The sequence below is a fragment of the Columba livia genome, chromosome 4, assembly GCF_036013475.1.
Source record: "Columba livia isolate bColLiv1 breed racing homer chromosome 4, bColLiv1.pat.W.v2, whole genome shotgun sequence".
Classification (NCBI taxonomy): domain Eukaryota; kingdom Metazoa; phylum Chordata; class Aves; order Columbiformes; family Columbidae; genus Columba; species Columba livia.
In genome coordinates this window covers 28,151,486-28,179,364 of record NC_088605.1, presented here as the reverse complement: position 1 = coordinate 28,179,364, position 27,879 = coordinate 28,151,486, and the positions used below count along the sequence as shown (strand labels likewise).

The window sequence follows — 27,879 nt, the reverse complement described above, 5'->3', positions numbered from 1 at the left end:
GACCGTACACAAACTGTGAGAAGCTGTAGCTTTTCTAAGCCTCCCTTTATGCCATAAAGGAAAAGGTTATCTGCTGTTCTCATCCGAGAAAGTAAATTTGCTCCTTCATCAGGGGATTTTTAACATGGGACAAAGCATTTCATTCTACTGTCAGAACACTGATGTTCTGTCTCAAACTTACCTTCAGATTTCTGCCTAATCTTGCAGATTTCTGCCTAATCTTTGCTACTGATGACTCCAGACACTCCAGTTATCACCTGTTCATTCAAACCCAAACACTCAGCTGCTTCTCCTTCATGTTAGTTCCTCACTTCATTAGCAATTGCTCTTGAAGTTAATACAAAACCTTCTGTCATTTTCTGTGGCTTCCAAGCAGTACTCCTCACTCTTCATGGATCCTATTTCTCCATGCCCTTCTCTATACAGTATCTATAGTCTCCCACTCACCCACTCCTTCTGAGATTATATCTGCTCACTTTGCTTTACATTTCAGCTGGTATCAATCCACTATCTTGCTTGCACTGAAAACTTCACTAGTTCAGCTACTTTGGTCACTAAGAATTTTCTAGAATAGCTGTACTAGCACAGCTAGTACCAGTTGCAGTTCCAGGCGTTTAAGTGTACGTTATACAGACACCACCTTGGGTTTTTTGTCCCCCTGCACAGAAGTCCCAGCCTTCACCACCAATATGAAAGTAAATATGAATCACACCTCTAGAATGGGCTCTGCATGACAATATTATAATTGTAACATAAAATGTTGTTTAAAGTTGAATGTATTTAAGTCAAGAGCCTTAGGACTGGTAGCTCAAATAGTGCAAAATACATTAAATACAAAATACAAATACATTAAAAAAAATTCTTGTGAAATCCGTCTTACATGTGTTCTTTATTATTTTTATTATCTTTGCCAGCTTTTAAGTCTGTTTCCTATTCAAGATTTGTAACTCTGCAAGCAATACAAAGTCATAAGATTAACTAATGGCTCCTTTAAGAACTAAATTTGTGAATGTACTATGGACATTCAGGCTGTATTTTTCATGTCTTATTGCGAGCAGCTTATCTACTACTCTGTTTAGATACTATCACTTCTACTTTTAAAAGATCAACACAACAGCTCATTATGAGTCAAATAACTGAAAAATTCTTCAAAAAGGTAAAAACACAAGTGTTTCAGGTCATGGACAGACCTTCGGATTAGAATATCACCACACTCAAATACTACTAGACTGGTCTTCTTTTCCAGCATTATATTTGAGTAATTTAGAAAATTTTCTTTAGCATGTGCTTTTAGAAATCACAGGATGGCTGAGGTTGGAAGGGACCTCTGGAGGTCATCTGGTCCAACCCCCTGCTCACGCAGGGTCAGCCTTGAGCAGGCTGCCCAGGACCATGTCCAGACAGCTTCAGAACATCTCCAAGAATGGAAACTCAACCACCTCACTGGGCAACCTGTGCCAGTGGTCAGTCACCCGCACAGTGAAAAAGTGTTTCCTGACGTTCAGAGGGAACCTCCCGTCTTTCAGTCTGTGTCCATTGCCCCTGGTCCTGCCACTGGGCACCAATTAAAAGTCTGGCTCCATCTTCTTTACAGCCTCCCTTCAGAGATATATACATTATTTAAGATCTCCCGCAGCACCTTCTCTTCACCAGGCTGAGCAGTCCTAGCTCTCTCAGCCTCTCCTCATCAGAGAGATGCTCCAGTCCCTTCATCGTCTTTGTGGCCCTTTGTTGGACTCTCTCCAGTATGTTGGGTTGGTTCTGGTACTGGAGAGCCTAGAAGAGGACACAGGACTCCTGGTGTGACCTCACCAGTGCTGGGGAAGGATCACCCACCTCCACTTGCTGGCAATACTTTGTCTAATGCAGACCAGGACACCATCTGCCTTCTTAGCAGCAAGGGCAGGTTGCTGGCTCACCTTCAAATTGGTGTCCACCAGAAACCCCAACCTCCACTAAGCTGCTTTCCAGCTGGGTGGCCCCCGGTATCTACTGCTGCCTGGGGTTGTTCCTTCCCACGTGCAGGCCCCTTGGGGAGGTTCATGAGGTTCCTGTTTCTCCAGCCTGTGGAGGTCCCTCTGGATGGCAGCATGACCCTCTGGTCTATCAGCCACTCTCCCAGTTTGGTGTCATCAGCCAACTTGCTGAGGGTACACTCTGCTCCATCATCCAGGTCATTAATGAAGATGTTGAAGAGGACTGGATGCCACGGTACACCACTAGCCGCCGGCCTCCAACTAGACTTCATACTGCTGACCATTATGCCCTGTGCCCAGCCTTTCAGCCAGTTTCAGCCCAACTCACTGCCTGCACACATCACAGATTTTCTGTAAGGACCTCATGGGTCAAAAGCCTGTTCCAAAGTGAGCAGGTGATCATGCTTCTTGTAAAATTTTGTTTCAAGAGACATTCCAGCTCAAATTGACTCTTTTTGTTAAAGCTTCCAGATCACAATACTGTTTTACACCCACACACCCCATTTGAAACATTCCTGTTTTCAACAAAGTTTAAAATACTGATTTGCCATAGTATTGGAAATAAGGATGACAAGATCATACACAGAAGTTCTCTGCTACTAAATGATAAAGGTTGCCAGCTGAAGTGATGCATGTTCAGCTATGAGGATTTCTGAAGAATGAATCACAGAAAAGTCTGAAGTCAGTTGCTGAAACCAACACAAATACTGTTTATTTGTGGGATGCCATTTTACATCAACACCAGCAAAATACCTAAAAAAAAAAGTAAAATCAACTGAATGAACTCACGTTAGGTGGCATAACAGTATTTTTGTCAGGTTGTGAGTCACAGGAGTTTAGCACACCTTATGTATGTAATACCCAAATAACTAAGACATAAAGCATTCACATTTACAGGTTAACTGCTGTTCCTGCAACAGCAGTGTCAGTCGGTACTATTTTGTGACATGTATACACACACACACAGAGGGGGAAAAAAAATAAAAAAAACCCAAAAAACAACAAAAAAATCAAGCCAAGTTTTGGTCTCAATTACAGACAACAAACTATTCAGTTGGTGGATGGATTCTATACACTTTTACAGCAATATGAAAGGACAAAAATCTAAGGCCTAGAAAGAGGTATTTTAGCAGTTATAATTAAAACCAGGGCACAAGCTAACCTTTAAAGCTGTCTACATGAATTCCAAGAGTATTAAACAATCTGTTAGACTTGTGACCAAGGGTCAACAGAAATCTGGGAAAATGTTAACACAACTCAAGTCCATTTCTTGCCCTACAGAAAAGCAACTTCAGAACATAACGAAGTAGCAATGAGCTATAACTAATTTTGATTGTGTGAGCATATTTATAATGAAATAAAATGTGTGTTATTTGTGGTAAAATGGGAGAAGCCTCCAGTCCTCAACAAACACTAGAAAAGGCTACACAAAGGTGACCCAAATATTTATCGTAGCTTAAAGACAACCTTAAAGAGGTTTTAACTGAAAACTCAAGTGCATAAAGGATTCCAGTCAATTCCATCCTCTCCAGCTTGCCTTCCTTGAAAAAGACAAAAACTAAAAAAACAACAGTAACACAGGATTCCATTAATATTTTAAATACTTAGTATTATTTTGCTGTAGAATGAAACTGAATTTATGGACTGTTTCTCTTACTAATATTCTCTCTAGCTATTCTAATAAAGAGCTCCAAATGTTTGTCATCTATCAGAATGTCTACTGCTACCGCCTCTGGATGCTGTTTTCCTTTCATTAACTGGCTTTCCACTTTACGTCTCTCAAATACTAACCATGAATTGCACATAGATCAAATTTCTGCTATAAGGATGGAAATATTATACCAGAAAAATTAGTATAAGACTCATGACGCTTCCGCCAGAATGACTTTCAGTGTCTTGTCCAAGAAGTGAGCATGTTCTGCATATTACTTTTCAAAAGGAAAAAAATACCTACATCAACTACATGATGGCATAACAAACAAAAAAGCAAACACCAAACTTGAACTAAATACAAGGTAAATTGAGTAGCTTAGTTAAGTTTACACACTTGTTTAAAAATGAGAAGGAATTTCACCAAAATACAAGAGCTGGCAATGTTAGGATCCTCTGCTTATCAGCATACATAGCAAAAACAGGAGGATGGACAGCACAGGGAAGCTTATCAAGCCATATGCTCCATTTCAGTCCACTGGTTTTCTATAAATGTCAGTAAAGCTGTCTCCTAGCTGTAATTGAATTTGTGGTTTATTTTATGAAGAGGCACATTTATAAACCAGCTGAAGATAACAGACCCATCCTGCTTGCAACTGGAAGGAAAAATATGCAGCATCTGATTAATTTCCAAACACAATCTTCCTTTCCATCACTCCCAATTATTTTTACCCAAAGGAAAAGTGAGGAGTTTGTTTACTTAGCGCAATTACTTTCTGAGGTTTCCTTTCCTCTGTTTTCTTTGCTTTTAATTAAATTTTGTATTCTGCTAAATGTTAGCAAAACTTGGAAAAAGAGCACCTGGTTGAGCTGCACAGATTTCTGTTGACCCTGTTATATGAAAGTTATACCTACAACAGTAATAGATTAAAAGTGTCTTTGGCTCTTGCTTCCATTATTGGAAGCCAAATTATTTGTGACATACAAAACCTTTTATGCAAACCTTGTATTTGTTGCAGTATTCATGCCAATTTGTGCTAAACAGTTTTCTAGAGTCAATAACTAGCCTAACATTTAAGAACAATTACAGTACTTCACTTAAAATCTTAGCCACCACAATTTAGCCTAATGTTAAAAGCTATATTGCTTCGAAGTTCATTCTTTTAAGAACTAAACCAGCAGCTCCACTGATACTTCCTTATGGTTATATTATGGTAATATACACATTTACATCAGAAGTATTAATAAAATGTGTGTGATTTAGTAAGAGGCTTATTGTAAACATTAAATACCACACTCCACTGAATTAAATTCTTGTGCAAACTGGCATCAAACATGGAATTAAGGTTATGCGTATTAGTACATGAAAAAGCAATGACTATGTATGCTTTACCACTATTAACCTTAAAGAGCACTGTTTAGTGTCATGGAAATCCAAACATAACTGTTTCATGGGGAAAAAGGTAGTATTTTCTTCCTAGGTTTTGTATATGCATACATATTGTATATTTATGTATATACAAATATACACAAACACACACAATTTTTGTCTTTGGCAGCTGAGTTTGACAAACATAAACCACCAACAACAAACCAAACTTGAACACAAATTGAGCACTTGTAGCAACACAATTCCAGCTTCCCAGCCCAGGGCAGCAAACTACTGTGCTTTTGCTAAATTAGGCTTAATTGTGAAAGCAGTCAAGTTAATAATAGTTGTTCCTGACTTCAGTGATGGCAGAATATAGGACCTTTGATACAGCTGAAAATTTCACATTCAACCTAAAACGCTTCCCCCGTCCCGCTTCCCCTGGATTGCATTCTAGAGGAATATCAAAACTGCCAATACCTTGTAAAATATTTCTACAGAAAAGTGATGTTATTCTTCATTCCAAAACAACCACTGGCCCTTTTTTGTTAACTGCTCCATGAATCAATATGGAACATTTTAACAAATTCTTAGGGATCAAAGTTTAATAGCACCGGATACTTCAAGGACCTAATTTATAAAAAACAACACTAACGTTACTTAATAAAGAACGGTAAGGCAAAGACAACGTGACAAAATTACGGAACTTAAACATCATTCCATTCACTCATCTTCCCCGAAATAACCACTAGAACTGTCCTATACAGATAAAGAAATGAGTGAAACAGGCAGTGGTCCCTACTAAAAAGTACTGTCATTTAATGCTGGTGTTTAATGTGCCCATTGCCCGCAATGGACATTCTGCAAGGAAATTCCAATCCCCAGCATGAACGAAAAAGTAATATTTTGACCTTCCAACATAATATTTTTAATTACTTAGAAACACACAGAGACCTTGGGAAAGACTAACGTTACAAACAAACACCCCACCGCACCCCCCCCCAAATCTACATTGTCTGTGTGCTAGGAGTGAGCAGACTTTATTCCCCAAACCACTAATTTTAGCTAGAAGTTTCAATTTCACTAGATCGCAGCATAGACCAAGCACCCTTGGTTCACCAAAATGAAAAGGAGTATGCCAAAGGCAATTTACAGAAGTCTAAAACCCATTTTTTAAAGGGACTTTAATTTGTTCATTTGTACCTGTAATTACTACTGCAGTTTTAACATTAAAAAGTCAGTACTTTTTTCTTCAAATGGAAATTATCTGTGGCATGTACAGGTAATACAGTGTTTTAATATTTATATGTTTACTGTTTTTTCTTAAGACATGAATGTTTTGCTCCTATTAAGCAATAGGTCAGATTTGGCGAATTCCTGTGAAAAAAGTTACAGCATGTCTTCTCCCCTCAGAAATTGGCATCTCAAATAGTAACATTAAAATTGACAATAGTTCTTCACATAACTATGTCCAAGCAGTCTGTTCATTTCATTTTCTGAAATGCTACATTTGAGACCAAAAGGAAAACAAAATAACTAGAGTTTCAACAAACATGTAAGTGATGACTAGAAATATGCCACAAAATTATTTTTACAATACAGTTCTGCAGAAATAATCCCTAGGTGAAGCTTCTTTTTTTTATACACATATACAAAATTTAAACAGCAATATACACATAATCACAGTGAAGACGCTGGCAAGTTCACCAATTCGTAGTGTAAATACAAAATGCAAAGCAGCCTTCAAAGAGAACAATGCTACACAGCAAGCATAGCTAGCTTGTTAAATAGCAAACATCAAAAGTCCCCTGCAAAAGGGATGCAGTGCAAGAAAAGCAGCATGCACTTTGATACAAATAGCAGTTTATGGCTAATGGTTGACATAACTGTGGTAACAGTGACTCTTGAGTGGCTGTGCATAGTTAAACTCCTATGTCATCTGTTTTCCTTTATACCATTCCACAAACTCATCCAACAACACTGGCCCTGTAGAGAGATCAAATAACTGTATTTTACAAAATTTTGTAAAAGGACACTGAGTGATTAAGCTCAGAGAAATACATTATTCTAGAACACAAACATATGGTAGTACTTACAGGCTCCATCTTCATCATAATTACTGAGGTCAAGGTTAATTGTTCTGCTGAATTCCAGAACATTACACCATTGGTCCTTATTGATAACTTTGTATTTTGATTGCTGCTTAAGGCAAGAAACAGAAGTTAATAAAATTCAGATTTTCTTACAGAAGATTTAAACTGTGTGATGAATTACTACTTTCATCTGTGTGCCATCTAAAACTAAACAGGATTAAAGAAACCACTAAGTAGTCGAACTAATGCTGAATAACTCAAGTCCCTGATTAAGACATATTTTAGTGAACAAACATACAGCAATAAAATGGAAGCCCAAAAGCAAATCAAGGATATTCTACACTTTGTCCTGCATTAAATAAACCTCAACAGCATAGGGATTTGGGGAAAAGGAAGAAAGGAAAGATAAACAGTTACAAGTGCTGCTTTGGTGGTCAGTATAATCTAAATCAGAATAAAAAATTCTTAGCTGTTCATTCTACCTCCAGTTAAAGTACCACAGAATACAGCTTTAAAAAAATGTAATTCTGTTTCAAACTTCATACCTCTAGAAACTGGTGAAATACTGGAAAAAGGGACCATGTTTTTCCTAAAAGAAGGCCCAACATACACTTGGCAGTATTGATATCTAGGCTGCGCTGGTCCTTTTCCTGCATAAAAAGGAAAAGGTCAGCAAGGAAAAAAAAGAGCATGATTTCAGGATTTTTCACTTCCCCCATTGCCTGTACTTACAGCTCACCCACACATACAATAAATTAACAAATAAATAATAAATAGCAGTAGATAACAGTGGTTTTTACTAAAACAAACTTGCAGTAAAATTTCCTTCCTTACAACTAATGGCGCACTATACAGAGATGCTGCTTCCTATAAACTTTCTCAAAAACTTGTCACCGCTATTGCAGATGAGGCATACACTCCTGTGTGGGACTCCAGGCCTTCCTAAGGAAGCAATGACCATTAGGCCCACACCCATGTTAGCACATATGCCTCTGCACAGCCACACATCTCTTCAAACAGTATCGCTGCACGTATTTACTGTGATATTATTACAAGTACATGACTGGCAGTTAAATAGCTATCAAGTCACGCTGACTCTTCAAAAGTGAGACAAGGAATTTCTTAGTTCTGGTATTGTACTGATTACATGAAATTCAGATCGCATGAATTATCAAATGAGCAGGTGGAACATAACACAGTAGCACATGGAGACCCCTGTTAGAACTGTCCCAATTTTAGTTCAATGTAGCAGCAGTATATTAATGCTCTGGGGTGGATTTTTTGTTCCCGCTAAGAAGCATCATGTGTACGTAGCAGATTCATCACATCTAATCAGTGGAAAAGTTAATATATTTGACAGCACAACTTCTGCACATCTCGAAAGTAACACATACGTGTGAGATTCCATTTTGTTATTTTAAGTAGTTTATCCATCTACATTTTTGTCTTGAAATGAAACAAATTTTGGTGAGAGATGGCATGTAAAGTAACACCTTTTTATGCCTTGGTTATAGCATAAAGCTACAAACTCAGAAATTCATTAAGTCACAAAAAAATAGTTCCATGTTGGCTACGGTAGACCTGATCTCTCTATACGTACTCATGACTGCTGACTGCAAAGTCTAAATTAAGAAAAAAACAGGGATACAGGGATATCCAGGATACAGGGAGTACCTACCAAAACAGCACAAGACAGCTACCCAAGACAAAGTGCATTAAGCCCTATGCCTCACCGGTGCAAGGGCAGCTGTATGTATTATGGAATACACATCATTATTTAAAAAAAAAAACAACAAACCTCAAAACGTAACTGAATTGTCTTCTATCGCCTACAAAGAACGTGGCAGAGCGAGATCCCAGTTCCCAGACAACAACTGAATGCCTTAGCCACAAGGTTATCTCTCTTCTTGAAACCCATTTCATACAAAATACACCTCACTTCTAAAATTGTGTAGACAGAATTGAATGTAGATTTGTTTTGGAAGGAAAGTGAGGAGGCCAGCAATTCTGAAAACCTCACCAGCTGTTCTACATTTTGGTCACTAAACACAAGAGCCACCTCAATCTGATCTAGAGGAAAAAAATAAAGGCAGGATGAACAAAGTTTTTCAGTTAGTAATAAAGCTGAAAAGCAAACCTGCAAAGGCATTATTTGATCAATATAATACAACTCTCTCACTTATTTCCAACATCAAATAGTTTTAACAACTAATCCTTTTTCCAAAGCCCATTCGCACCTCTGTCACACTTTTAAGCAGAAATCATACCACTGTTAAAATACATTTTATTTTCCATGCTGTTTATATTCTGAATTCTTCCCAAACACTCAAGTGTTACTGAAATCAGGCTCTGTTGTCTTTACTCTGGCCATGTTGTTTTCACATGCCTTACATTGCTAAGCTGCTACATTCTCCCTCTCCAACTACTGTTCAGAACAAACTGTTCAGATAAGCCCTTTATAACCACCCCAACTCCCTAATGGCATATCTTGCCATGACAGATGCTCCAACTTCACTCTTAACATACATTCCAGACACTTATATATTCTTTCTTGGATACAATGGAAGGAAAATATTGACAAACTGATAAATTCCAGTATTTTCTTTACATTGATGATAGACAGCCTCAGATTTTTTTTTTTCCAAAATTTCAGATGAAAGCCATGAAATACATGCATCTGTATGTTCTCAAACTTGGCAGTGACAATGGCAAACAGGGAGTGAGGAATGTATTTGTGCTTAATACCAACATATGGCATTTTAAATTACTTCCTCAAATTCATGCTAACCTACATTGTGCATACCATATAAAACCTTGATGATACTTATTTTTATTGACAAATTAACTCTAAATACCAAATCACAACAGATGCTTTCAAAAAAATCTCTCTCAAAACTTCAGAAGTTTAGACAAGTAGTTTTTTGCCAAGGAGCTCTTCCCTGAAATCACTACCCTTAGGATGAAAATTATTCAGTCTTCTGAATTAAAAATGAAAACTGCTCCCATCAGCTTTTTTCTATCAATCACTTCAATTGTTCTGATAAAAATTACGTACAGCTTCATCTGCTGCACCTAGACAAATATATTGGCCTTCATCAACATTCATTTCTATTCTTACTGGATGCCATTCTCCTGTAGACTTCCCCTGGCTCCACGGTATTAGAAGTTCAATAATTTTATTAATCTAATATTGTTTTGACAGTTACCCTGTTGATATGCAGTTCTACAGTCTGGGGGTTTTTGTCACAAATGATGTCACAACATCTGTGTTTAAATTCTTTTAATTCTTTTTGTCACACTGTTTGTCACATCAATTTGGTACCTCTTGAAAATACTCCACCCACTTTCCTCTATTTAACTTACTTTTGACAGGCCATCAGCTGGCACAGATTTGCTCCTGGTAAAACATTTTCATTCAGTTCCAAATTTTTCATCACTATCTTGAACTTTGTTGGCAATGTTAGTTATTTCTAGCTTTTCCATTTTACATTGAGCAAAGCTGGCAGAATAAATCTTCACAGAGCAAAGGAGGAATTAAGATGTTGATATGGCTTTTTTTTTCTCTCATACTAACTAATACCATGCATTCTGTCATATTCAGCTATAGGTTTCCTTGGTTAAAGTGAACTACTAGCAAATCTCTGCATGCTGACATGCAGAAAGCACTAATGTAACACAAATCTGAGTTCCTTATAACAGACTTAACTACCAGAATTGCTATCAGTTCAACTTGTTCTTCTTATTTTTCTCTTTTTTTTTCTCTGCAAATTGTCTTGGTGCTTTTGGTTTTGTGGCACTGAGATCTGAGCTTCAGTTTTGCCTGTGATCATCTTTCTGTCAAACCTTCTGTATGTTCCATCACGTTAGCAAGATGAAAGTCCAAATTCCATGTCAAAATGTTAATTCAGAAAACCAAAGTTCTTTTCTTGCTCCCTTTAAGTAGGAATAGTCTTATGCATATAATGGGTTCCAATAGCAAGTACTATTTTATCAATATGTTTTTTATAGTAGGAAGACTGATATCAGGATGTTGTTTAATAAATGCTGAGGATATCATTAATGACATTCCAATAGTCATCTGAATCAGTATTTATACCATATTCAGATTTCATCATATCAATTATTTTTACCACCTGCAGAAGTGCCTGAAGTGCCTTCCTGTTTTAAATATGTTTATTCTCACAAAATTCAAACAGTAAGAAGGAAAACCAGGGTAGCTATAAAGCCAGTAGAAGTGCAAAGCTCCACCACAAAACAGAATTAGGGTCTAAATTATTTCCTTGAAGCAAAGAGGTAACAAAACAAGTCAAAACACTAAACCACTGAACATCAAGCATCTTAAACACTTCTTTTTCAGTTCTGGCGTTCTGCATATACTTTTTTAGAACATGAATAGTTCCATTTGTTAGAAGCAATCTTGAGTGGTATCTCAAAAGAAACAGAAGCATGCAGTCTCTTTCAATTATTACTTAGGAAAGTGAAGTTTTAATTTCAGACGCTAGTCTTGAACAGTACTTACCCGTGCAAAGTCAAATGCATATCTATAAATAAGTTTAAAATTGGTAGGCTCATTTAATAAAGATCTCAAGTAATCCAGAGAATTTCTCAATTTTTCTGTAGTATCACATCTACAAGAAAAGCACAAAGTGAATTTAGAGTCTGCATTCTCATAGAGATGTCTGATGTCTTAGAAAAGAATCTAACGTATATCCCCATCACTCTGTTCAAGACACATCACTCAGCATAAAGGCATGTTTATGAGTATGTCTGCGTTAAGATGCCTCAGTTAAACCCACAATGTGAAACGGCTTTAGATAAAACAGCAAAGTCTTACACTGGTACTCTGATTAAAAATAGCTTGGCTTTGTAGAAAGTGCACTCTCCAACAGATGAGACTAAGAGCTTGTCTACACATGGCGAACAAGCAGCAAACCACAGCAGTGAAACAATTTTTCTCTAGTTTTGCTGAAACTATAGAACATCCTACACAGTTTTAGTGATTCTGTTCTGCAAGATAAGTCAAAACACGGTTCTTTCTATTAATAATACAACTCTCTATGAAACATACGATTATTCAACTACATTTATGTTAATTATGCCATGAAGATAAGCTCTCAAGTGGAGAAAGCAACTCTTAGAACACGATAATGCAGAGTCACAGAAAGGGTTTGTATAATGTAGCATTTTAAACTACATATGCTCCAGCAACATACCAATATCTCATAGATTGGATAGAAACAATGTCCAATCTCATGACATTTTTGTTTTCTTGAGACTGCAGACATTTTAATTCATCTGCATTTAAACATGCATCTGTCAGGTTTCAAGTTGTCTCTAAGTGACTGTACCACCAAAAAAAGGACCAGAAATGTATGACTTCTCCTCCACAGAACTCTCTGCTTTACGTGTTATGAGTCAAAACAAAGTGTATTTTTTCTAAAAAAATGGGTCTAGTGTAAGAAACTTAAGATGTTTTTCGAAGCACTTACTGTAGTGACGTCATTCCTTTTAACCATTCTTGTAATGTAAAGTAGCCCATATTTTGTGCATCCAACTTCCATGCTAGTACAAGCATAACTACCTGTTTTAAAGAAAAAAAAAAGACTGAAAAGAACAAGAAGATCCACACATTTTTAAATAACTACTGTTTAGTAGGCTATGAATACTTTACACATATAAATAGGATGTTCAGATCTTTGCTACACTATTTTGCAAGTTAAAAAACCTGAAAGTGACAAACCTGTACCAAACAAAGAGAAGATAACAGTGCAAAAATACAAAGTGAATATCCACTCAAGTCACCAGCAGCCACAGTACCTTGAGGGAGCACACAGACTCATCTAGCCAGCAGCGCAATGAGGAAGATGAGTTGGTACAAAAGCTATGGAAAGGTTTTCCCAAAACAACTACAAAATTTAAGTACCAATTTGACAACAAGTTACGTTTGACATTCGTTAAACTCTTATCTAGATGAACATCAGTTGCAAACATAAGCTTTGTGAAATCCAATTACTCTAATGCTAATAATGATCCTACCTAAATCAAGCTACCCCAGGGTACCATCAGCCTACCTAATTTTGCAGCTTTGAACATTCCAGTAAAGCTACGTGAACATTAACACACACTGAAACAGAGGCTGATACATAAATACTTCAGTCTGCCCAAAAGACAACTGAATCCTTTTCACATCTCACACAGAAGACTGAAGCAATTCAGAATTTAGATGAAGTGATACCATAAGATGACCATCTTATTCAGGAACTTCAGAAAACACTTTCAAGATATATATGGAAAAACCTGCAGGACAACTGACCCTGCAGACTAGAAGAAGCAGCCATTACAAAGCTAACGTTAGTACAGCTCTAAACAGTTTTTAATGCAAAATCAGAATACCTATTTACATACACTAATGTCTGCATCGATCTCAAGGGTTTATAGTACTACTAAACTCTAAAATTAGCAAATTACATCTTATATTTCTAGTACATCTTTCAAAACCACAATTCTTACTTTACTTCGTCAGAGATGATGCTTTACAAAAGATGGGACTTGCATATACATTTAAAGAGCATGAAATGAGGCCCTAGGAAAAAGCCTCTACAGGGCAGGATTATTTCTTTTAAAATTATATTTACTTACATACATACAAAGTATGTATGTAACTATATATATTCCTTACTTGTGTTTTGAAATGGCATAACGGGAGTGCTAATATTGCTCACAATAACTGAAATCCCTTTCTCTCCTAGAAATTCCAAAGAAAACATTACTTGATAGTTGCTACATATTAAACCTCCAGTGTTGTCACATTCTTTCAGAAAAGACAACCATAAGCTCCTTTTTTAATCTCTTTCTTTGGGCGGGTGGGATAGTAAAAGAGAATGGATGGCAGCAAAAACACATTGAGGTTTTTCAAGTTAACAGTTTGTGGTTTAAAATAAAGGCAAATTGTTTCCAAATGTGTATATGAACCTCCACGGTTTATATTTCTTTCATTAAAAAAAAAAAAAAAAAAATTATTGATGGAAAACTAAGAGTAATAAGACTGGCTCATGTTCATCATAATTGATTACAGATTTTTGAATGGACCTTGAACTTACATTTTCTGGTTCAACTCCAATGTCTTCACAAAATTTCTCCATACCTTCTGGCCCTACAATGTCATCAGTGCCTGCAAACAAAATGCATTTTACTCATCTCTGAAAATTAAAACAGTCTGACCTTTACAGCACAAGAGAAATGCAGTCACGCAGTACAACCTGAAATTCCATACAGGTGGTTTTTTGTTTGTTTTGACATGCAATAAATATTTCCACACTTACTATCATACCTGGATACGCTTAAATCTCTATCTCACCTTTGGAAACAGAAAAACTGTAAAACAGCTTTTCATTCCTGACAATATCCTTTATTCTACCCATTTACTGAGATAATCTCAGTAGAGTAAATGAATAAGATCTTTAGGAATGCATTTAAGAGTAGCAGAACATCCACATAATACTACCATAGTTAAATGAGTGGACAATGCTTAATGAAACTAATTTCTTGGCTTGAATCTCTACTGTTATCACAAGATTTCACATTAAAATGTGACGCATAGCTATAAAGGATGCAAGACATCATTCCTAGAATCTCATTCTTTATTGTCTCATATACTATCTTTATATAATGTTATCTACAAAAAAATAGCCTAAAATAGAAATCTTGTGCTTCTGTTAATTCATATTGCCATACGATGGCTACACATTATCTGAATTTTAGTAACTGCAGAGGGAAGGAAGACATGAATAACAGCTATTTCTTTGCCAACTTAAAAGGAAAAAAATATTCCAAACATGGATGCTATTAGAATGAACTATTATTGAAACATCCTGTTAAATCAAGATATTTGTAACTTCTAAAATACTCTATTGAAAAAACTCTGTAAGCATTAAGAACTGTAGTGTGCAATTATATTTTTAAGTATATTTTAAGTATTTGGATTATTTTATTAGCATTATTTTACTCATGTTTAAAAGGGCTCATTTGGGAAAAATAAACATTATATTGGGTGAAAATGGGCATTTCAGCCTCTAAAGATTACACACAAGAAAAAGGTTTTATAAAGGGAAGACCAATCTATGATTTATTATTAGTTGACCTACTATTCTAGAAATAACACAGTTTCATTCTATCTTTCCCCATCTTCTCATGACATCCTCTCACAGTTCTGAGTGTACACAACAGTCTTTTAAAAAGACTCATTCTGTAACGTAATGACACCCTAGGGGAAAAAAAAACAAAACAAAACCAACAACAACAAAAAAAACCCTCACAAAACAGTGTCAACTGTCTGCATATATAAAGGAGAAGGCTTATGAAGCAAGAACAAAAATGAGATTATTCTTTGAAAATTCATTTTTTAGAAAGTTAATACTCTAAACAATTATACTTTCTGCTTTTCTGTTTTATCTTGATGTATGCATCCAATGGAAACCCAAAAGTTCTTTCAGATACAGCCTTTCTTTCATCCTCTCTTTCACTTAAAGTCCTGACAAAAATGAGTTATCCCTGTTGCTAGAGTAAAAAAATACATCAAGTTGGTCAGAAAGACCGAGAATCTAACAGGTTAGATTTGGCTTGAATTCGTCTGAATCTCCTCTCACAGACTGCCACAGACAAGTGAGATCTGAAGGTATTTAATTCAGTTTATATAATTTCATTAGAAGAAAAAATTATTTTATTACATCAAATTAAGTCACTCTTCATTACGTGTAAGTAGACAAGACAGAACAAGCTGTGAGCAACGTTATCCAAGGCATCAGAAAACTGCAAGGTGACCTTATTTTCTCTGTCAATCACCTATTTAATTTCCTTTTGGTCTTTATAGTCATTAGATCATTTTTCTCCATACTTCAAGTTCTCCCATTCAGAAAAACACATGTAAAAAAAGCAAACAGAATGACAAACTTCACTATTAATGGATCATTCCTTGTGACTGCAGATCATAATTAACTATCCTAGAAGTAATGCCTCAAGAAAATTTTCATACACAAGGGCAAGAATAAATGATTCAGTCTATCTTTCCTATACCTCATGATGGAAAGCTATATAAAGACAAGACTAGTTTGGGATAGTTGATTCACATCTTTTTTGGGGGACCATAAGCAACAGATTCATCAGGAACAAAACTAATGTTACTACCTCCTCTACCTTCTCTCACTATATATGTTTTTTTGTTTAATTAAAGACACACTTCTCTTCCGTACTATTCAGGACTAACATGGCAGATGACAGAACTTCTAAAGCCAGAGAGGTTACAACATTTTGGACAGAAGAACAGCTTTGACTATAAACAGATTTGAATAGTAAAGTATATGTGTTCCAAAGTATTTTAAGTTACACACCTTCTGTATTCTTTTTATAGAATAGAGACAAAGACAAAATTGCCCCTTGAACTCTTCAACTTCATGCTACACAGAACATAAGCAAAGCTTCTTTAAGACTTCAACAAAAACACCCCTATATTCAGTCTTGGAAAAGCTCAGTATTCCAGTGTAGGTTAAATTGTTATTAGGAGGAAATTTACATTTCATCCTTACCTGCATATTCATAGAACCACTCTAAGCACCTCTTACTTGAAAAGACTTCTTCCTCTGCTTTTATTCTAGTCGAATCATATTTTCTATACATACTTAAAAAAAAGGAAGAGAAACAAGTAATTAATTCATCTTTTTTTTTAAAAGCAATCTTTTAGTCAACAGGCACTCTAAGCAGCAACATTTTTCCTTTCATGAACCAGTTTATCCATCATTTTGCCCACATACCCAGCCTTTTGGGACACTGCCTAACAGTGTAAGAATCACTGAACCTAAATATTGTGTGTGCTCAGTCTGTCACACTTCAACTGATGCATAATTGCTATCCATGTACATGAACCTTTCTTAAAACAAATACACATTATAGACCCTCACTGACAATAACTCAGGGAGTCTCATTCATCATGGGGTAAACAGTAACGTGAAAACCTCAATCGATAACACCTCTTCCCCCTAGAGATGACCAGCAAGGTAATGCTCTCCCCTTTGACAAGAAGTGTAAAGAATTTTAACCACACTCAGGAAACACTTCAGTACCATTCTCCTGAATTTGGTATCTGAAACACCTAAAGTACAGAAGGCACAGCAGAAGTTCACGAGTTATTCCACCCTGTTTAGACTTCTCTGAAACAAAGACTATCCCATTTGTGCCTGTTAGAGGAAAGAGACTCAGCAGGCCAAGTAGCTGCTCAGTGCTGCATGTACATTCTCTGAGCCATTGGCACCACTGCAGCAGCTTGCACTCACAGGCTGAGCAGAGCTGAGCAACACGTGGCTGTGACTAAAGGAGGCAGCCAAGAACGGCTCCGTCAGCGTTCCAAACACACAGTCCTTCCAGTTGCAGGGTCAAACTCTGCTGGGGAAGGACAACACAGTGGCTACTTGATTCAAGGAGAACTCTGAAACAACTTGATGAAATTAATTTGGAGTTGATTCCATCACCATTTTGTCTTTCTAGAAAGACATGCAGTAAAAGATGTCTGTGCTTAGAAGCTTGGAGTACACTGATCCCACTGTCCTCCACCTAGCCCAGCTGTCAGCTATAAGGAGCTACAGAAGTTAACAGCACACAGATCATTCTGACAGTAATTCAGAGAACTAAATGTTTATTGTCACAGTCCCTTTAAAGCAGGGGTGCCAAACTCATTTTCACCGTGGGCCACATCAGCATCGCGGTTGCCTTCAAAGGGCCAGATGTAATTATAGGACTGTATAAATGTAGGAGTAGTACACTTATACAGATCAGGTCTTAAGAAATTCCATGATGGAAAGGAATATTAACACTGTAATGAAACACACTGATCTGCAAAAAACTGAAATACTGCACAAGAACGCCAGCCACACATCTCAGAAACATGGATAGCCATATACCTATAATTTGTAGGGTTGTTATTTCCACTTTGAAAACACTTTTTTCTGTTTGAATTACCTACTTTGTATAAGCTTTACTGCAGTTGCAAAGGAACAGTCTGACAGCACTGCCCAGTAAGTAAACAACTAAGACAGAAGGTGTAAGCCAGTTGGATCAATTTTATTAAAAAAAAAACCCTCAAGTCTTATAACTTAACATTCTTATACTTGCAGAATGAACTGTGATTATGAAAGATCTATCCAATGTTTTTTAGGCTATTCTGAATTCAGAGGAATCAAAACAATTTCTTGATACAAAGAAAGGAGGCATTCTGCCACTTTGGCAAAATTCTAATTATTCACTATCCCCTTTTTTGTAGCAAACAAATGTGACAAACACCAACTGGAATAACAAGTTGAGAACTGATTGTAGCAGGAGCTAGTCAACATCTCTATTCTATTAGTCTATAAGAGCGCTGCTGGGACCCAGGGCATGCAAAGCTGATGTGGTTCCCAAAGACAGACATTCATCACGTGACTCAATGTTTCTTCTTACGAAGGGATGATTACCAAGTGCCTTAGCCTGCTTGTGCCCGTAACTCATCAGCACATCAGCTGTCAGTATGTGAACAGTGGATTTAGGAAGGAACCCTCAAGAAACAAAATTCTTGACAGAGCTCTAGGTCATCCAGGTATTTCAAAAACAGGATTTCTGCATCTACAAGTTGCAGAGCTAAATACTGTAGCCTGAACCAAGAAACCAATGATAAGATTATGTGTCAGAGGAATGGTGAACAAGAACAGAGAAAAACAGCCCTTTTTATACATTCACTTCATCTACTCATAGCAAGTTTTCATAGGACCGATACAGGACTGAAAGTCATTTGTTGTGCTTAAGGCTAAGGTAATTGGTTAGAAATAATGGGAAACAAAATCATTAGCAAGTCCATGTGTCCAGCATACGGCCAAGTAACTCCAAGCAAAACCCTCTGGCCTCAAACTTATCCTTTTTCAAAAAGCTCAATATCTGACCACGAGAGTTTGATTTTTGCGAAACCAGAACTGATTACAGAACTTCCAACCTGTGATGCTAAGATACATTACTTCCCAAATTCAGAAAATAAAATCAGAAAGGATATACTCTTGAGCTATCCCAGTCCCTGCTATAAGCTAATTAGCCAGACTTTCATTAAAAGTGCAGGTGACATCATACCACATTTGTAATGAAAACAGACTACACACAGTCAGAAGTATAAAGCCATTCAACAAAAATGGCTGGATGAATCTCAAGATGCCTTTTTCACAACCTAACGGAACTTCTAGCAGATCACATATTCTGCAAGACAAGGATCACTTGAAAAGGAATACAACAAAAACAAGTAACACCAATGCAGATCTGGTATTAGTGATCTCTCATGTACATAGATGAAGCTTGTTACCTCCCTGCTTACTCCAAACACCAAATGAGTTTCTCCCCCAAGTCTAGCCAAACCAGACAGTTCTATTAGTGAGAGACTCCTAATCTCTGAAGTGCTCAGTGAAGCGAGATGAGCAGGGAGATCTATGCAAGCAAGTAGAAAAGTGTCTGAGATTATAGCCTAGGACAACTTGGTTCAATTATCACAGCAAGCCCAACAAGGCAGCATGGGGTAAAGGTGATTCCAAAGACTGTGTCCTCTGAGCTATCATTGATAGAGATTTTATTGTCTCAAGAACTGTATGTGCACAGGAGAAAAACACAAACTGTCAGAGACATTGGGCATCAGATTATTTCTCATATCTCTGGAATTTCTCTGTACATACTGCAAGATGATGCGTCTTGTCGTTGCACTAAGGACAGTATCTCTTGCTACACAGACAAATGCAAACCGCCACAGGGCACAGGGTAGATATCTGAATACTTTGGGAGCACTGAACATCTACTGAACAGGGCTGAGTTTTAAAGAGCAAGTCCTCAACAGCTCACAGCTTCCTCAAGATGACCAGCACCAGTAGCCTGAAAGAGATGGACAACCGTTACACCGACCATGTTACAGTCTGGTAATTTGCTTGTGCATTGATGGTCCATAAGAGGAACCTGCAGAGTTTCAGCTACGTACCAGAAGTGAAAAGAACATACTGCTCAGAGTCTGGAGGAGAGAAAAAAAACATAACAAAACAAAAACGAAGGGCCAATGAGTACACCTGGTACTTTTGGTACCAGAATTTGTACCACTGTCAGAGAATGCTGACACTGGAACAGGATTGCAAACGGGTGTTTTTCACCATCATCAGAGCTAGAAAGGTGTGTGCAGAACTTTTTCCCCAGAGTGTCTGCTATACCAGCCACTACTGGACAACAGCGAACTCCAAGCCTTTGTGTTTCAAATTACCCTTTCATTTCTGAACCTTGACAAGCTGCCCATCAGGAACAGCAAGGAAAAAAAATATGAAGAGTATGTATTTGTCTCTCAGATGAGACATACATGCAGATACAGTGACTCAGAAAACAAAATCTTCACTTGAAAAACAATAGTTGTTATTAGTTTAGCATGGCACTGTCAGTGTCAGGACAGTGACAACAGACTTCAAAAATGTTTCTTTATATTATAACCAATATTCCCTTAAGGAGCATCTCTTTCTAACAGCCATCTTACTAACTAGAGAGAGGAAAGAATGTGGGACAGAGCAGGGAAAAAGCAACATGAGATTGATCTACCTAGATTTTGTAAAAGTGATATTAACTACTTAACCACACTTATCAGTATTTCTGAGAAAAAAAACTTCATGTATCTCCATCATGACCTAATAATATCATCCATTTTTAAAATTACCTTTGAAATACTCTTACTAGCTAGGGGATTGTTACATCCCTGCAATAAAGATGAGACAATGTAGTTTATAATTGGAAGGTAGTTGTAAACAAAATAATTTTAGATGTAAATAAACTGACTTTAAAAATCGAGTGTCTAGGCCTTTCATGTTTATTTAAATACATAATCATCCATATCTTTTCCAGATTATTCTACTCTGTTTGTAACTGATATGCTGGGAAAGCAAAAGCATGAAAATTCCACCCAGCTATTATGGGGTGACTAGACAAGTGATCCAAAGAGTACATGGTCATTTCCAGCAAAAAGAACAAGGTCATGGTAATTCTCTTCAAAGTCGGGTATCTACTCCTGTTCTGCGCATGCTTAAGCTCTGCTGGAATGTGCCAGAGCTACACCAACTACAGCAGCAACTCTGGGCTGCATGGCTCCAGAATTTTCAAACTGAGATCAGTGAAAGCATAGTCTTTAGGTCACGCAAAACATTCTCTTGATTGTGAAAGTTCATAATAGCTCTTTCAAGGGGAGAAAAGAAAAAAAAATGTACTTAAGAAAAAAAAAAGTACATAAATCAAAAGTTAATCCCTTGTAAAGATTTACAGCCTGCTCATTTCACATGGTCAGTGTTTACTGACATTAAGAAATTTACCAACAGCAGCTTTGTTTCTCTGCAACCAGAACTTATCCAAAACCTTTATCTAATTTTGTTTGAGCTTCAAACTGAGTAACTAATTGCCTTCAGATTACTTATATTTTGAAAGACACAAACTTCTATTTGAAGAAGATGTTCCCTACTACTTCTATTAATTCTAATCCATTAATTTAAAATTTTGGCTGAGAATGTTCATTGATGAAGTACAATGAAAGTATTTTTAAGGCCTTACCTATTCATTCACAATTATGATTTTAGCAATAGTTTCATAAATACTGTAGTAGAAGCAGGTGGGGGTCGGGAGAGATATGTTTTAGGATTTGCAAGGCATGACAAAGACTGTCTAAAGCAAACCTAAGGACAGATTTACTTGACTGGTAGGTTTTACGAATGAATGTGTCTTATCTCTCCCTATTTAAAGACTTACAATCATCTCTAAACTTTTAAATTAATGTTTTGAACTTTGTCTGGCTTACTTAAGGAGCAATATGTATAACAGCATACATGCTGATAGTCACAAGTCCAGTTTAAGTTTCAAAAGAACCATCAAGTGAAATTCACTGAAAACTTATAGAAAGAGGGAAAATTATACTTCTGCGTACTTAAAAATCTCTACTTCAAAGAACAAGGTCTAGGCATCTATGACATTTGGGAACACAGGCTGTCTGCATGGAGCCTGGCCAAACCAGTTAGTAAACAACAGAACAAACCTCTTAATAATGAAGGTTTTGAAAACTTCCAACATTAGTACACTCCCATTTTACTTAGCCATGTTATTAACAGTGTGTTGACTATGTTTCCAAAACTTACATTTTTCCACTATAGAGTATAGAACTTATTACTGAATAAAGAAAATCTACTTTTCATGTTAATAGGCCCTTATGTGATCCATACACACATCCAGGATAAATTAGACCCTAGATCTAATTGCTTGAAAACAGGGAAGCGGAGAAATACTCCTAGTTTTCTTCTTTCTAAGGCCAAAATTTCCGCTACTGTAAGTTTTTTGCTCTCAGCATAATTCTGGAATAAGGAATAGATTGGTTTTGGTTTTGTTTTGGTTTGGTTTTTTAAATGAGACTATCAGAAAGAAGACATTACGTTATACAGCTCATTTTTCCATAAGGAAAAAGCCAATATTTGGCTGGAGATTGTGTAACAGATACACAGCATTAGATAACTACACGGTGAGGACTATACTCTTACCTAGCAAATATCTTTACATGAAACTTGCTTTACCTTTCCTAAGACTCTTAACACAGCAATGGAAGAGCAATGTACAGAAAATGTATTTTTAACCCAAATTTGAGAATACCCTACATTGTGAGAGTTCTAAGTACAATAAAGTCAAGACTGCGATATCAAGAGGAAAATACAAACTAGGTCTTCAAGTCATTATGTTCCGGCGAGTGCATGCTAAACTGTTTATTTCCAACAGCTGCTCTTCAAGGCAAGATAAATCTTACTGTGATCCAGAAATGAACGCACCGAGTTCTTTACATTATATATCATCTGGTATGAAAATTCCCTCCCACCAAAACATAGTACTTGTGGTTCAAAGTGATATCACGAACACTAACAGAATTCAAGCTCTTTTTGTGTAAGGGTGGAATGTTAAAGAACATGTTTGGAAATTTTTTTTCATAATCAGTCCATGCATGAGATCGGCATTTCCAGATAACTTCACTAACAACTAGATTTGTTTCTGTAAATTTTTTTTCCTCAATAGCCAGTCTCATTATTCCACTAATCCTTCCAAGATGAGGCTGTATCCCTCACAGCCTGGAAGTGAGGGTGAAGACTATCACAAGCTCCCCGGTATCAGATATGTTAAAGCATATGAGTTTAAGAGCCTTTACAAATCATCTTCCCTTTCAGCACAGAGCCCTGCTGAACTAAACCTTCTGGAAAGAATACATATCTTAACAATATTACTACCATAGTTGAAGATATTATAGGAACACATCACAAATAGCAAAGACTGAAAATATCACGCAACAAAACTATCTACAGAAGGATTAAAAAAAAGAACTCTTTCATGTGGACAAACCAAGAGGAATCATCAACATTCAGCCTCAGCTGTGATAACATCATTAATGATGACAGTCTTTGGTCATCTTCAGACTACTACCTAAAATTTTTGCACTGCAACCAAATAGAATATTTGCAATTAATTAATTTATTTGTTAATGTTGCTCCTGTAAGTTTGCCACTGTAACTGACAAACATAGAAAACTCACATCATATCATAAGTATTTGAAGGGGCAAATCACCTCTGTTAGGAAAGGCAGCCTCTTCTGGAGAGCATACACTATATTTTTTCATTTCCAGTAGACACTCAAGAACAGACACTGACTACTCCTTTTTCCTTAATACAGAATCCACACAGGCCAACGTCCCTTGGAGGCTTATCCTGAGTTACTAGTATGCAGCTTCTAGGCAGTCTGCCTCTAAAATGGAGGGAATGGTAAAAAACAGGGCCTAGGAGCCTCTTATTCTGTAAACTGGGATTAATTGCACTATCCATACTGTTTGTATTGTATACAGCATTTTCTGCATCCAGTATAAAAAGAAATGGTGTTGCAAATAACTAGGTCTGTGAGAGCACACTGCCGTAGAGGTTCCTGATTTCAGACTGATTTCTGCTTGACGAACTGAGACGTCTGACCTCCAAAGCCCAAACATGACAGGCATGAGCTCCGCCTGACAAACAAGCATGGAAGCAGAAGACAGCCTGCTCTTTGCCCAACTTGTTCACAGAAGGTTACAGGGGCATAAGCCAAATCAGAAGAAGTCCTTCCTTGAAAGAAAATGGAGCTCCAAGACTGAGCTGAATGTTCAGCAAACGACTTCATATTGCCAGTTAGGCTGAAATAAAAACTGTTTTCTTGAGGGCCAAAACAAAGGAAACTTATACACTGGGAAGCAGAGAAAAAAGGAAGACAGATAAAAATTGGAACCACATCAGAGAAGGATATTTCCCTGTGGCCCATGACTGGCAGATCTGGTTTCACCTCCACTTCTAAAAGCAGGCTGAGGTCTTCCTTTTAATAAAGTCTCACACAGCAGTAGAATGAAGACTAGAGCCAGTAGTTATAACTGAAAGCCAGATATAAAAAATAAAAAATCCTTCAAACACTGTTTTCAATAAACTTTTGAAAATTATTATATATATACTACTGATAGAGTAAGAAATCAGTTTCTCATCATTTTCTTATTTGAATTACACAAATCAGTATGTCTTACTTGCAGACAATCTAACTTTCTAGGGGTTTTGGGTTGTTTTGTTTTACTATCAGGGTCTTGCAAAGGGAGATGGAGTTATATTTCCTGAACCTCCCTATTTCGACTCTAGAAACATTCTGTCCTTATTCTGCTTCCATCTTGTATGCGTATCTTTGAATAAGGTGTAACGTTCTCTATAAACTATTGAGCTGTTATATTTCATTATCCCTGAACAGCAACAAAAAAATATTAAGAACATGTGCTGCTTTTTTGTTCTTGCTAGTGTTACGTATGCAAAGCAGTGAAAGGGAGAGTTGAAATCTTTCTTCTTCTGCATCAACAGATCATTTAATAAATTCCAGTGCAGCTACAATTGTGCAACCCTATTAAACACAATGGAGTTAGAGAGGCATAACTGGAAGCTTAATTTGGCTACCAGCATTTTTCTTACTCATGCTGGAGAATAAAAAGGAAAGCGCCCAGCTTGATTTCAGGCTGACAGTTAGGAGAGAAATTCATCATTTTACCTTCCTGAAGATACTTCTTAAGGAAGCATGTGTTTTCTGAGTCACAAATAATACATGAATGTAATAGAGCTCCAATTCTACTGACTGACGCAGTAGCAACCGAATTTTCTGGCTGTATACACCACTTTTCAATGTGAGGACAGTCCTGCACCTATCATGCAGAAGTGTACAGTCCAGTACTCCCACAAGTTCTGATTCAGTGCATGTTAATAGTGACCATCTTGCACATGAGGAGTAATTTGATGGTTTCTGAATGACTGAGACTGACTGAACATACACATCCTGAAAATTCAACACTTGCAGAAGTCTCAGCTATGCAACACTTAGGCCAAAAGACTACACTGCTTATGCACGCAGTTATAACCCACTTGCAGTTCTGTTGCCCAGAGGGAAGCTGAGCAGCACCGCCTATATCACTGCTCCACCACTGGCTATCACTGTGCCTGGGCAATCTTCACCTTTCCCCGTATGTGATGAGCCTCAAATCACAACATGACTAGCAGGACTTCAAGAGCTGAGTGGGCTACAACTACATTTACTTTTCTGACAGACTGTAGATTGAGAATGCCCAATCCAGATCTTACACATGTATAGAGGAAAACATCACTGCATTTCTTAGAAGTTGTTTTGGAACAAATAAATATATGTCTATTTTGACAGCTGGCCAACTACAACAAGAGGAAGTTCCCTACAAGCTTCTTGTATGGCTAGAAAAAGGTGAAACAAAAACTGAACCTAAATATGCTTATCAATATCCCACAGTTCAATCACAGGCTATGGTTCCATATTGAGAAACCAAGCAAATTTGAATAACACTTCCATTAGTATTTAAAAACATGATCATATCAGCTATTCAACTTTAGATATTCCATCAATCTTAGCTCATGGTAAGATGACATACCCATCATGTCTACTTTTCTTAGCAGATAAATCATCTCCTGCTGCAGGTCTCCTCTTTTTCCTTGGAGGCATCACTTTACTAAAGCAGTCTGATGAACTGCAAGACCGGAGACTTCCTACAGAGGGAATTAAAAACACCAGTACAAGAAGTGAAACTGTTGCAGACCAGATAAACTGTGTCCCCTAATAGGCATATTACAAAGGGAAGGGGAGGAAGTTAGTGGATTTAAAAATTACAGAAGAAATGGTCTCCTTTCAATAGCAAAATCCATCTCGCTTTTACATGGTGTTCTACGACCAGATTTCAGTTAAGGCCAAAAGCACTATACCAAAATATACAGTAGTGCTACCTCAGTCTAACAAAAGGCAAGAACTGAGACTATCCTGAAGAACTATTTAAGTCTTCAAAAAGGCATTCTCATTTTTAGTCACTTATTCAGACCAGAACTTCTAAGAGTTGTTCATTACTTTTATAAATACAGAGGTGACTCAAAAACTAGAGCACCTACCTCTAGAAAACAAAACCTTTTTCATTTTAAGCCCCAAATTTTTAATGATACAGACAGCAAGGCATAGGAAAGGTTTTGTTTGTTTCTTCGTTTATTTATTTTACTTCTTTTAGGAGCAGGGAGGAGAGACATTCAGCAACCACTATGGGAAAAAAAATAAGTGGCTGGCTGTATCATTTGGACTGGAGAGTTCTTAAAGAATGAAGGTCTCCAAGTGGGAAACAACCAATTCTAGACAGATGCCAATCAAGTGGTAGACTTTCCCTCCCCTTCTCTCAGCCACATGCTCCTATGTCTCTGTTTTGTCAGCACTGGTGACTCTTCAGTGTGCCAACCCCGCTCACCAAACCTGTAGGTAATTAACCCAAGCTAAAAAAAAAAAAAAAAGAAAAAAGTCAATTTTCTGTACATTAGCACAAGAAAGAGCAGAGGACCAGCCCTTCTGACCACAACAAGCTGATAAATTGCCTTCGCTGTCTCATGAAAACAGTAGGCCAACACTCCAGGCAAAATTTTGTCCTAGTTTCATATACTGAAGACCACATGGACAACTGAGAAAGGTGTGTGTAAGAGCGGCTCAAAGAGCTATCAAAGCTCTAAGTTTTATGCAGAGAATTTTAAAAGGAAAGGAAGATAAAGGTGAGGTATAAAAATCCAGACACAAAGCAATGCCAAAGAAACTTGCAAGAAAATATGAAGAACTCCAGCATGCCTACGCTACCTTCTCTCAGCTTCAACAGCATCCAAGTTTAGCTATGCTTTATTAAGATGCCCACAAAATCTTTTATTTTAAAATCATAGCACACAAGCAAGCAAATTTTGACGACTTTTTGACACCAAGGGAGCAGACTGAAATCAGAGCCCAATTCCCAACAAACACTAACGGCAATCTTTTGCTTACCTATTCTTCGTATCTTTGAAAGTCTCTCTCCTGTTATAGGAGAAACACATGTAAGGAACCTTACAGCCTCATAGGCTTTGCTACATGTAAACATGCACTGAAACTATTAAGCGTATGAAAGCAGGGAGTTTTCTAGTATCAGGCAAGATGCTCAAACCAATTTTTACATCAAGATGAACTGATTTGGTTTCAACTAATAAAGCTTTTTCACTTAATGAGCCTTCTTTGGTCTTGCCTTTATATTCGTCTCTATTAAGAAGAAAATGAATCTCTCTAGTTGAGGAAATACTCTTTCCAGTTCAAAAATCCTTCCTATACATATGTTTGGGTTTTTTTAAC

The 27,879-nt window shown here is 37.1% G+C and overlaps 1 protein-coding gene across 17 annotated transcripts in view; it reads right to left on the bottom strand.

The window, feature by feature from the left end:
- Nucleotides 1-2,658: 2,658 nt before the first annotated feature.
- Nucleotides 2,659-27,879, bottom strand: part of DCUN1D4 (defective in cullin neddylation 1 domain containing 4) — a 41,238-nt gene continuing 16,017 nt past the window's right edge. For 8 of the 17 annotated variants that reach the window (XM_065060878.1, XM_065060886.1, XM_065060885.1 and 5 more), the window contains 8 exons: nucleotides 26,132-26,246; nucleotides 16,670-16,761; nucleotides 14,189-14,259; nucleotides 12,578-12,669; nucleotides 11,608-11,716; nucleotides 7,634-7,738; nucleotides 7,092-7,194; nucleotides 2,659-6,981 (listed from right to left, as the gene is read on the bottom strand). In XM_065060878.1, the coding sequence (XP_064916950.1) occupies nucleotides 6,926-6,981; nucleotides 7,092-7,194; nucleotides 7,634-7,738; nucleotides 11,608-11,716; nucleotides 12,578-12,669; nucleotides 14,189-14,259; nucleotides 16,670-16,761; nucleotides 26,132-26,246 (743 nt within the window). In that variant the 3' untranslated portion in view covers nucleotides 2,659-6,925. Of the gene's footprint in view, nucleotides 6,982-7,091; nucleotides 7,195-7,633; nucleotides 7,739-11,607; nucleotides 11,717-12,577; nucleotides 12,670-14,188; nucleotides 14,260-16,669; nucleotides 16,762-26,131; nucleotides 26,247-27,540; nucleotides 27,571-27,879 lie in introns of all 17 variants that reach the window. The other 9 variants (XM_065060880.1, XM_065060890.1, XM_065060894.1 and 6 more) reach the window with 2 other exon arrangements.